Source organism: Bos taurus, chromosome 23 (genome assembly GCF_002263795.3).
Source record: "Bos taurus isolate L1 Dominette 01449 registration number 42190680 breed Hereford chromosome 23, ARS-UCD2.0, whole genome shotgun sequence".
NCBI classification, from domain to species: Eukaryota; Metazoa; Chordata; class Mammalia; order Artiodactyla; family Bovidae; genus Bos; species Bos taurus.
The window spans coordinates 12620757-12633513 of record NC_037350.1 but is presented as its reverse complement, the minus strand read 5'-3'; the positions used below and the strand labels follow the sequence as shown (position 1 = coordinate 12633513).

Below are 12757 nucleotides of genomic sequence, written 5' to 3'. Positions count from 1 at the left end.
TTATTTTGGCACTCCCCTGGAAACCTCTACAAAATAACATAAAATCATCTTTTATGTTACAAGAGCATGCTCACAAGAATAAATGAGGATGCCATAAAATTCCTCTGTATGTTTTCAATACCATATAATAATGAAATTAATGGTATTTGACAATTGGTGCTAGTACAAATGAATATCCACTTGCAAAATAATGAAACTGGATCCTTATACCATACACAAAAACTAACTCAAAATGAAGCACAGATCTAAATGACAGCAAAAACCATAAAACTCTCAAAAGAAAACATAAGCATGTATCTTCATAATCTTGGATAAGGCAAAGTTTTCTTTGATATTTGACACCAAAGCAGAGCAGCAACAACAGAAACAGATGAAATGGACATCATCAAAATTTGAAACTTTGTGGCTTCAAAGGATACCATCAAGAAAGTGAAAAGACAACCCACAGAATGGGAGAAAAATTTTGCAATCTGATAAGGGACTAGCATCCAGAACATACAAATAACTATTACAACTAAAAACTAAAAAGTCAGATAACCCAATTTTACAATGAACAAACAATTTGAATCAGTTCAGTTCAGTCACTCAGTAGTGTCCAACTCTTTGCGACCCCATGAATTGCAGCACGCCAGGCCTCCCTGTCCATCACCAACTTCCAGAGTTCACCCAAACTCATGTCCATCGAGTCAGTGATGCCATTCACCCATCTCATCCTATGTCATCCCCTTCTTCTCCTGCCCCCAATCCCTCCCAGCATCAGAGTCTTTTCCAATAAGTCAATTCTTCGCATGAGGTGGCCAAAGTATTGGAGTTTCAGCTTTAGCATCAATCCTTCCAATGAACACCCAGGACTGATCTCCTTTAGAATGGACTGGTTGGATCTCCTTGCAGTCCAAGGGACTCTCAAGAGTCTTCTCCAACACCACAGTTCAAAAGCATCAATTCTTTGGCACTCAGCTTTCTTCACAGTCCAACTGTCACATCCATACATGACCATTGGAAAAACCATAGACTTGACTAGACGGACCTTTGTTGCAAAGTAATGTCTGCTTTTGAATATGCTATCTAGGTTGGTCGTAACTTTCCTTCCAAGGATTAAGCGTCTTTTAATTTCATGGCTGCAGTCACCATCTGCAGTGATTTTGGAGCCCCCCAAAATAAAGTCTGACACTGTTTCCACTGTTTCCTCATCTATTTCCCATGAAGTGATGGGACCAGATGCCATGATCTTAGTTTTCTGAATGTTGAATAGACATTTCTAATACCACTTCATACGTACTAAGAAGGCGATAATCAAGACGATGGATAATAAGTGTTGGCAAGGGTGTAGAGAAACTGGAACCCTCACGTACTGCTGGTGGGAATGTTAAATAATGCAGCCAGTTTGGAAAAGTCTGACTGTTCTTCAAAAGATTGAACATGTACTTAACACATAACCCAACAATTCCACTCCTAAATATATGCCCAAGAGAAATGAAAATATGTCCCTGCAAAAACTTTTACATTTATATTAACAGCAGCATTATTCATAAAGGCCAAAAAGTGAGAATCTGAATGTCCATTAACTGATGAATGGATAACTAAAACATGGTCCACCCACACAACGCACTATGATTCAACAATAAAAAGAAATGTAGTACTGATACATGGGACGATATGAATGAACACTGAGCTAAGTCAAAAAAGCCAGTCATAATATACCATATTCCGTATGATTCCTTTTGTAAGAAATGTCTACAGTAGAGAAATCTATGGAGACAGAAAGCAAATTAGTGGTGGCCTAGGGCTGGGAGGGTTGAGAGAAAATTATAATGACTGCTAATGAGCATGGGATTTCTTTGGGGGAGATGAACTGTTCTAAAATTGATTGTGGTGACAGTTGCACAATTCTGTCACTATGTTAAAACCATTGAATTGTACGCTTTTTTTTTGGCTGTGCCACATAGCTTACCAGATCTTAGTTTCCCAACCAGGAATCAAACTCATGCTTCCTGCAGTGGGAAGCACAGAGTCCTAACCACTGGATCGCCAGGCAGTTCCCAAATTGTACACTTTAAATGGGTGAATTATATTTCAATAAATTTGTCAAAAAACAATAGCTAGTGCCAGAAATAACTGGAAGCAAGAATTGAGGGGAATGAAGCAAGGAAAAGAGAAGTGGGTGAGTGAAGGCAGCTTGAGTGAGCATTTGTAGAAGTTTAGTTGTGAATAAGAAGTGAAGGAGATGTGAGAGCATTTTTTGTTTGCTGGCAAGAAAAGAAGGAGAATATATTTGACTACTAGGGGGCGGAGTCCCCTAGAGAGGACAAAGCTGAAGATCTAGAAGAAGGAAGACTGGCGGAGGTAGGCTGCCAAGAACAAGAAGGCGTGGACTCCAGAGCCCACGAGTAGGACCTCAATTATGAAAAGAGGTGAGAACTTTCTCCACGGAACCAGAAGGAAAGAAGAGTTGGATGAAGAAGTCAGCAATGCACCAAGAGCTCTGGGACGGTACAAACTATTTACATGACTTTAATTCAGGAAACTACAAGTAATCCCTGCAACTCCATGAAATCCAGCTTGGGAGACAGTCCAGGTGCAGGCTATTTTCCGTTTGCCTCCTGCAACCCATTCCTAGCTCTTCTCTGCTCTGCCCTGTGCAGAGGGAAGCTGCCTCCTGGGGTTCCCTGATTCTCTAATTTCCGGCTGGGTTTGACCCAGTGGGACGTACCAGCAGAAAATAGGAGAGCGGGAGAGAAGGGTGCCTCCCACTCCCTCCTTGGCAGAGGAGGGTAGGGCTGCATCTCTGGTAGAGGCTGTGTCTCTTCACAAATTCAGCTCCTACAGGATGAGCCCCTCCCCGTGGTTTCAGTTCTCACTGGACTTTGAAAGCACTCTTTCCTCATTTGGTGCCTTCAGCCCCAGCGGTGCTGATGACTTTCACCCTTGAGACTCCTGGAGTGTCTCACCTTGCTGGGCTCTGCACCGATACCATCCCAAACACAATAATCCAGCCCTATCCTAGTTCCTGAACCCTGATCAAAGAACTCACATTTGATTCTTGCTATGAATTTGGGCTTCCCTGGTGGCTCAGAGGATAAAGCGTCTGCCTGCAATGCAGGAGACCCAGGTTCAACCCCTGGATTGGGAAGATCCCTTGGAGAAGGAAATGGGAACCCACTCCAATACTCTTGCCTGGAAAATCCCATGGACAGAAGAGCCTGGTGGGCTACAGTCCATGGGGTCGCAAAGAGTCAGACACGACTGAGCGATGTCAATTTCACTTTATGAATTAGGTCACCTCAGATAACCATGACAGCTCATACTGCCAAGAAAGCCAGGAGTAAGAAACTTAGATGTACACATTCCATTGCAAAGAAATTTCCTGTCTCAGTTGGCGACCAGTGGCACAGCTATCCTCTTTAACAAGTGGCAAAATAATGCCATGAGATAACAGACTACAAAAACTGCCTCCATGTGATGTCACTACCAGTTGGGTAGTACCCAACTTTGTGAGATGCCTCACAAAGCAAGGCATCTTTTCCTAATAAGGACCATATCTCTTCATGAGAAGAACAGCTAGTCCTTGAAGATTAATAAGATCATTCCCACAGCTGAGTGAAGAACAAATTGCAGTACCAAGGAGCATGCCAGGGATGAAATGGAAGGCAGTCAAACTGATTTTGTGAGCAGCTTTCTATTTTTAAAAATTGAGATATAATTCATATAACACAAACTGACCCTTGTAAAGTATACAGTTCATTGATTTTTAGTATACTCACAAAGCTGGGGAGCATCACTGACATCTGATTCCAGAATATTTTCATCATCCCCAAAAGAATCCCCCTATATCCATTAGCAGTCACTCCCCATCACTCTAGCAACCACTAATCTACTTTCTGTCTCTATGGAGCCAGGTTGATTTTGTGGATAGAATTTTTAATACCCTTTCATATATTTTCCTGTGTTCTCCTGTCTTAACTTGGATCATAATATTGCCCTGATTTCTGATTCCATTTGTATATCTATCAATATACAGATATGTTGATCATGGTCCAGCAAGGAAATACACGCCACTCCAGCTATTTTAACAGACAGAATGAGAGAATTCAAATATTTTAAAAATTGGTAAAACAACTTTTAAAGGATCAAAATGGCAAAAAGTAACACAGAGGTCACAGAAAGTAACTGCAGGAAGCAGCTCCCATCCCCGGGCATGGAGGAGCCCAGGGAGGAGGGTGAAGTTATTGGAACCTGGTACCGGGAGGTGAGGGAGATGCTCAGCTAGCAGGGCTGCCTCAGAAGCTCAGAGAGGGGCCTCTTGATGTTGGTATATCTGAGAGACACATGAGGCTGATTCTGGAAAGGCCAGAAGAAGCTAGGGCCTGGGACTAACAACCACTGCCAGGGTAATGGTGTCAGCAACAGAAGGCAATACAAGGAAGAGCAAGCTGTTTTCTCCTCCAGCCTCCTTCTATTACCTATACTGCAAGCTTAAAAGGGAGCCAACTGGCCAAGGATAAATGTAATTTGCAGAGTCCCAGCCCCAACATCATAGAGTAGAAGGACTAATTGGAGCTAACAGAAGATAGCTTTTAAATAATTATCAAAATCTGTCCTATAACCACATCCTTATCTTAGATGTCCGAAGATAAGGAATACTTGCCATTACCGCAAATAGGCCCTGGTTCCCAATACGGTCTGAAACCACTGGGTAGGCAAAATAACCTTGCACCCATCCCCAGATCAACATTATGTATGCCATGTTTCCAAAACTGATTTCTCTCCGAAGTGTTATCCAATGTGTTTTGTCATTACAAATCTTATTCTGTCTTCACTGTAATGGTCTACCTAAGTGACAGGCTTGTGTGAAGGCAGCCCATGTGTTACTCAATCTTGGCTCCCTCTAGGACACGTGACTGGGGCACACTGATTGACAAACACGCTCTTCCAAGTTTCACCTCCTGTATCTTGACTGGGGCCACCCACGTAACCACCACATTCACACTTGGTCTCCCTTTATCCTCATCTCCCTTGTTTGGGTGATCTGCTTCTTCTATGCATATGAAAGTCCTGTGTTTATATGTTCAAAGAAAATTTTCTTTGGTAGTGTGAATTTCACCCGACTGAGAAGAGGACAGTGTCAGAACAGTTATATGCACACACCAATAGAAATGATTTTCATTGTCAAAAGCACAAAATGAAAAAAATTAATGGAGAAATGTCCCTACTCCTTTGTATGCTGTTAGTTTATAAGTGAGACCTGGTATGAAGTACATGGGCTTCCCTGGTAGCTCAGCTGGTAAAGAATCTGCCTGCAATGCAAGAGACCCTGGTTTGATTCCTGGGTCAGGAAGATCCCCTGGAGAAGGAAATGGCAACCCACCCCAGTATTCTTGGGCTTCCCTGGTAGCTCAGATGGTAAAGAATCTGCCTGCAAAGTGGGAGACCTGGGTTCAATCCCTGGGTTGGGAAGATCCCCTGGAGAAAGGAACAGCTACCCATTCCAGTATTCTCGCCTGAAGAATTCCATGGAAAGAGGAGCTTGGCAGGCTACAGTCCATGCGGTCACAAAGAGTCAGACACAACTGAGTGACTTTCACTTTCATAATCAGATTTCAGGATGAGCGAGAAGGCAGTGACAAGCTGTTACCCCCTCATCCCCAGGCAGGAAACAGGAGACTTCTTTGGAAACTTTAATTGCTGGAAAAAGACCTATACGACATTTGAAGGAATCTCCCTCCTAAAATAACATGGAGCCCAGGAATAGAGCAGACTCTTTGCCAACCCAAGAAATACCACCCAAGGTATATTAGGGATGCAGAAATAATACTATAAAAACAGGTGAAAGTTAAAAATGAGTGCCATCCCTAGCACCTAGGGTATGATCTTCAAATATCATTTTCCACCAGTAACACTGAAGGGCTAGATGGAAAATTGAGTTATCCCAGATCTGGGACAGGAAATGTACAAGATGAACCTAAGATTTCCAGTGGTTCCAGGAAGCAAGAAAGCTTTCAAAGACTACAAGACTCATATCAAAAACACAGAAGCCTGCCTGAAGAATTCCACTGGACAAAGATGATAAAATTTAAATAGAAAAAAGAATAATGACTTCCATGGACTGAATCCCTCAAATACATAATAATCCATCCATACATAATGATCTTTAAATAATTTAAACTACAATGAGTATTTTAGAAGTTACCAGTGAGCCAACTCATTATTTTGAAAACTGGTATATAAAAGGAAAACTGAAGCACTAAACTTGAATTTTCTATACATCGTTCCATAGTAACCAACCAATTAATGAAGGAAATTTCTTCTTTATAGAGGTATTTTATCCATAAATGCTAAAGTCAGAAAATCAACATTTTGCAATCTCTAGGCAACAATAATGGCTCTAGGCAATAATAATCAAAGATTGCTAAACTCCTCAGGAGAAAAGTTGGTGGGAAACTTTATAATGATGGATAAAGCTGACTGTATTTGAGCCCACTAATTAATCTTAAAATCACAAAAAGGGAAACAACAATAAAATGTGCCTCCTGATGTGAAGCAATAGGAAGTACACAGTGAACTATTCTGGCAGGAAAAGCAAAAGCAACTGAACCTGAACTGAATCAATCCTCCAGATAATTAAAATACATAGGAAATTCAAGGAATAGAGGACTAGGTCAACATGTTAAATCACACTACTGGGACTTCTCTGGTGTTTCAGTGGCTAAGACTTCATGCTTCCAATGCAAGGGGCCCAGGTTCGATCCCTGACCAGGGAACTAGATCCCACATGCCCCAACTGAGAGTTCGCATGACGCAACTAAAGATCCTGTGAGCCACAACTCAGACCCAGTCCAGCCAAATAAAATAAATAAATGATACATATATTTTTTGATTTTTAAAAATCGTACTACTAGGATATAATAAGCAAAAGTCTAAAACATGGAAAATTCTATAGGACAAATGATCCCATTTCTTCAATAAATAAACAGCATTAAAAGAAAGAAGAAGGCAAAAAAAAACAACAAAACTTCGAATAGACATTTCTCCAAAGAAATGTACAAATGGCCAAAAAACACACGAAAGATGCACAACATCAGCAATCATTAGGAAAAGGCAAACCAGAACCACAAGGAGACTTCACATCCATTCAGAGTATTATGAAAAATGTTTTAATTTTCAAAAATGAAAAATAAGAACTGTCAGCAAGCAAGTAGAGAAACTGGAACCCTTGTTGTACACTGCTAGTGGGAAGGTAAAAGAGTATGGCCACCGTGCAAAATACTTGGTGATTTCTCAAAAGCTAAACATAGAATTACCATATGACCAGTAATTCCACTCTGAGTATATACCCAAAAGAATCGAAGGTAGGGACAGATAATTACACACTAGTGCTTAATTCATCATTAAAAGGTGGTAAGAGCCCAAATGTCCACTGACAGATGAATGGATAAACCAAATGTGGCGTATATATACCACAGGACATTTCAGATCTAAAAAGGAACTAAATTCTGATACATGCTACAATAGGATTAACCTTGAAAACATTATGCTAAGGGAAGTAACACAGATACAAAAGGGCAATATTGCATGATTTCACCTACATGAGATACCTAAAATAGACAAATCCATAAACATAGAAAGCAGAATAGAGGTTACCAGGGATTGGGTGGAGAGAAGGAAAATGGGAAGTCATTGTTTCATAGGTACAGAGTTCCTGTGTAAGATGATTTAAAAAAATGTTCTGTAAATAGATGGTTACAAAACACTGAATTTTACTTAATGCCACTGAACTGTACATTAAAAATGGTTAAATTATAAAGTTTGCAGTATGTATATTTTACTGCAATAAAAAATTACAAGCAAAGAAATGGGAGATGACAAAAAGAAATTTAAAAGATATATAAATCAAATGCAATCTGTGAATCTATTTGGTTCCTAATTCAAACACACCAACTCTAAAAACAGTTTCTACAAAAGCTAAATATATTCATAACCTATGACTATGACCCAGCAGACTCACTTAGAAGAATACACTCACCAAAACAGGTGCTTAGGTTCACAAAAACAAAACAAAAAGCAACCACCTACAAGAGTTCTCAGTGCATATAACCAAAAGCTGTGAACTATCCAAAGGCCCCAAACAGTAAAGCAGACACATAAAGTATAATAAACTCAGACACTAGTCATATGTAATATGACACTGAAATACTAGTCAGCAATGAATGAGATTGAAAGAACTAGTGTCTCATGCAACTACACAGATGACTCTCACAGCCCCTGAGCAAAATAAGCCAGACATAAGGAATGTATGCGCCTTGATTTCATTTGCGTGAAGTTCAAAACAAGTGAAACTAATGTACAGTGATAGAAGCCAAAATGTTGAGGACTTTGGGGTAGAGGGTGCTTGCTGCCTGGAATGGAGCAGAAGGGATCATTTGCAATGAAGAAATGTTCTATACCTTGCGGTGGAGAAGGGTACAAGGGTACGTCATATGTAAACATTCACTGAATAGTGCACTTAAGATTTGTGCACTTTGCTGTATACACATGATATCTCAATTAAAAAAAAAAAAAGATATGGGCCTAAAGTGAGAAGTTGAAGCTACAGCTTTTATGGGGACTTTTTTCCCCCATAAACAAACAAACAAAAAACCAAATGAGGCCTTGGATCCCTCACAAGGGTAGCAGATAGGAACTTGAGACCAACCCTTGCCCTCCCTGCCACACCATCAGGCAAATCAAGGGCCACGCTCTCCAGGACAGTCAGCAATCTCGGTTAAGGCTCTAGGAGAGACAGATACAGTCTCCCTTAGAAATTTACAACCACTAGCTCACCCTCACTCAAGTTTATGGCTTGAGATCACACTACCTCAAAGTTTTGAAAAAGAACTACTCAGAGACCTTGACCCATGACTGCTACAATCTGGGGATGCAGGGGCTGCTCCATGCCTAAGTAGTTCTGAAGCAAGAGGCTGGCTGGCTACCCTAAGCCCAAACAGCTCAGAAAGGTGTCCTGCGAAGAGGACACCACATTTCCATAGAAAGAGAGGGTAAGGGCACTTGTTTCCCATGGCCAGGTTACATCCCTTGAGATGGAACCATCCTTGCTTGTCTTGAAAAGGACATTAGCAAGGTGACCTAAACCAGTAAGGAGGTGGGAAGCACAAGGCAGGCAAGAAAAAAAAAAAGGGCTCAGAGTTCAAGATAAAAAGTAAGTGCTTCTGAGAAAGACTGTGTTATGTGCCAGGCCTCAAGAATGGCTAGACAGGATTCCTGTCTTTTGTGCTTTTGAGCCAATGGAGGACAAGTAGGTATTCAAGTCAGTTCAATTTAATGTGATGCTCAGGAGCTTAGGCAGGTGCCACTGCCATTGAAGGATTTAAGCTAGGGAGTTCCTACAACCGGAGGATGATGGATATGATGGGGCCAAACATGGGGGCAGAAAGACCAGTTAGATCACATCAAATGACACACTCATGAGCAATTAAAAGCCTGATCTGGAGTTTAGGCTTTTTGAGTATGAGCTACTCATTCTCTTTGCTTGGCCCTTGTGATAAACCTTTGCTCAGAAGAGAAAAAAAGCATGACCTAAGACAAGTGTGGTAGATATGGAAAAGAAGAGGCAATTCAAGAATAGTAAGAGACAAAATCTGGCTTAGCCCTAGAAGACTGACTGGCTTTGGGGATGGGAGCGAGAAAAGGACTCTGGATGACACCCAGGTGTCCAGATGACTTAAGGACAAAGTATGTGGTAGTTAAAACCATGAGAGTAGATGATATTGCCCTGGGAGCATGTGAGGAAGGGCAGTGAACACCAACAGGACCCCAGGGGACTCCAGCATGAGGTAGAGGACATTCTTAAGATAATGTCTAAGGTGTGACCATGAGCTTGAGCTGTTGACACCTTATAAGTCTTTGGAGCTGAGGATGTAAAAAAAAAAAAAAAAATCCAGAATGTCTAAATGCCATGAACACAGATTTCTACTTTTAGAATGCAAATTCACATTTTAGTTTATGAGTTAGCATTTCTATGACTAAAATATAACACATAAACACATACCTCATTGAGTGTCAACATATCTTCTACTTTGGTAGCACCGGTTTCAGGCAGGGAAATTAACAATGTTTTGGCTATCTCCTTTAGAACTGCATCAATATGCATTTCACACAAGTCATTGATCTACCAATGAGAAAACATATGTAGAAGAAACCTCCTTTTTCATCCAAAAAGCACTTGAGTTATAAACTAACCTGGAGGGCTATATCTGGAAACTTGCATCCTGAGCCAAGCATAATTTGGTAGGAATTTTAGGAGTAAATCTTTTCTTGATGTGGAATTAAACTTTACTGAGCTGCAACATGTGTCATAACCTCACATGCATGATCTCCTTCCAGTCAATGAATCAGTACTATCCCAGTTTTACAGCCAGAGAAACCAAGGCTCAGAGAAGTCAAGAAACCCAGAGAGGAACACAGAGCTGGTGAAAGTCGAAATATCCTACCTAGGTTTATCTGATTTTCAAGCCTCTGGGTTTCGTCTGTTATTCCATGCTGCCACCATAGACAGACTAGCACATCTAAAAGGTTATGCATGTTTTATGTAGAAAACATGTCAGAAATCAATAGATAGTCTCCAAGTGGGTAACTACCTCATCTAATTAACATCAGATACATTTAAGCCCTCCATTCCACCATCTTCCACAGTCTACAACTATACCATTTTCTAAACTACACTGTGGAGCTGAACAATCATTTAAACATATTACAAGCAAGGTAATTCAGGGACAAGAACAAGGCAATTCTAAATTAAGAGGCCCCAAATCAGTTCAAGAAGTACAAAGCTTTTTTTTTTTTTAATGTAATGATGTCCTTTTAGTTAAAAATCACTTAAATAGACTTAAATAGCTTTCATAGGTTAATCAAACTATTACGTATAGCCTGAGTATTAATGCATGTAGTTTTTAAAAATGTATCTCTCATACCTTCTTTAAGAGTTGGTTGAACATACCCAAAACTGAGTCAACTTCCTGAAAAAAGCTTTCTAGTGTTAAAGATGACCATGTCAATATTGTGAGCCCTTGTCTTAACACAGCTTCCACCTAGAAAAAGAAAAAAAAATGGTTTCCCTTATTAAAAAGGAACATCTGCATTCATAAAAAGGCTGCCTTTTATTACCTGGAAATATTATGGGTTGTATTTCCTTAATTCTATTTCCCCTCCATTATGCCTAGTAAAGGTGACTTTTTGTTTTTAATCATCTTTGGCTGTCCATGAAGCAATCGCAGATTCTTAGAAAGGGCTCATTATTTAGATTTATTTGTTTTTCAAAGGCAACAAAACCTAGACAAGAAATCATTCTGCAGGGAAAATAGAGCTATAAAGTTGAACTAGAAAGAGGGCCTTGCCAAGAATAGATGTTCTAGAATCCATAATCTATAGAACTGGAATCTAATTTTAAACGACAGGGAAATCAATATAAACCATCAACATCACCAACCTTTTTCATTTTAGGGGTCATCAGATTGACAAACACAGGAGGCACTTCCTGACATAAATCATCATAATGTTGCAGGAGACCCTGTTAAAAGTCAAAATGGCATGTTTTACTTTGATTTATTTTAAAGCAACAGTCACATTTTGATTCATACCTAGAAGGTTTCATTTTACCCATTTCCTCATAGCCCTGAAAAATGGAGGCTGATTATTTGTACTAATTTGCTGTACTTTCCTTTCACCTGTAAATTAACTGAGCATCCCCTTTAAACAGTAAGTCATGGGAGCTTCCTAGATTTACATTTCTAATAACTATTAATTGTCTTTTTAAATGCATGCAATTTTAAATGGTTCAGACAATTATCTTTTCCTTAAGTCTGTCATTACACATTTTCACCCCTTCTGCTGCCTGTTTTCTGATATATTGCAGCTTACTTATTCCTGAAGCCACATTTGTTTTCTTGAATCAAAATAAAGGTCTACACAAAGCTTAAATACTTCTAGATGTTTTTTAGAGAAAGAACCATGATGATCAAGTTTTGATCGTTTTGTAACTTACTGCACTGTGTGATGGAAGATGTGGTTTCAGGCTAATTCTTCCCCAAATTAATAATTTTAAATTGTTTCAATGTTTACTTAATAGTTCCAAAGTGATTAATTCCCTTCTTCCTTTCTCTTACTTGTAGTTGAACTTTTATGTACACTTTACACTTGGCAAAGGACTCTGACTTTCCTAGTATCATTCAATACTAACTAAAATCCTGCAAGATTCAGTGCATGTGACATTAACCTCAATTTATAACAGTATTTTGACACTCAGTCCTGTAAAGTCATAACTAACCAGTATGAAAACCTAGGGCTTTTGATGATGAAGCCAAAGTTTCTACAATGCCTGAGGGGGCATTCTGAGGGTGTGTGTGTGTGTGTTTTGGTAAAAGCTACAATTATGAAACCCTAGAGCAAAGCACATGCATAAATCTTTGTGACCTTGGATTAGGCAAAGATTTCTTAGAAATGACACTAAAATTACATGGGACAAAAGATAAAATACATACGTTGGATTTCATCAAAATTTTAAAAAGTTTGTGCTCCAAAGGATAGTATCAAGAAAACAAAAAGACAACTCACAGAATAGGAGAAAACAGACATTCTGCCAAAGACCTACAAATCACCAACATGCACACGAAAACAACCTCAACATCAACAGCCATGAAGATATGCAAGTCAAAACCATATGGAAATACTACTTCACATTCAAATGATGTTCAAATGAAGAAGACAG

General features: G+C 39.7%; 1 protein-coding gene across 1 annotated transcript in view; it reads right to left on the bottom strand.

Moving 5' to 3' along the window:
- The window catches only part of DNAH8 (dynein axonemal heavy chain 8), a 328304-nt gene that overhangs the window by 255360 nt on the left and 60187 nt on the right, over positions 1 to 12757 (bottom strand). The window contains exons 18-20 of the mRNA XM_024983878.2: positions 11480 to 11560; positions 10965 to 11081; positions 10043 to 10162 (exon numbers count right to left, since the gene is read on the bottom strand). Of these exons, the coding sequence (XP_024839646.1) occupies positions 10043 to 10162; positions 10965 to 11081; positions 11480 to 11560 (318 nt within the window). The remainder of the gene's footprint in view (positions 1 to 10042; positions 10163 to 10964; positions 11082 to 11479; positions 11561 to 12757) is intronic.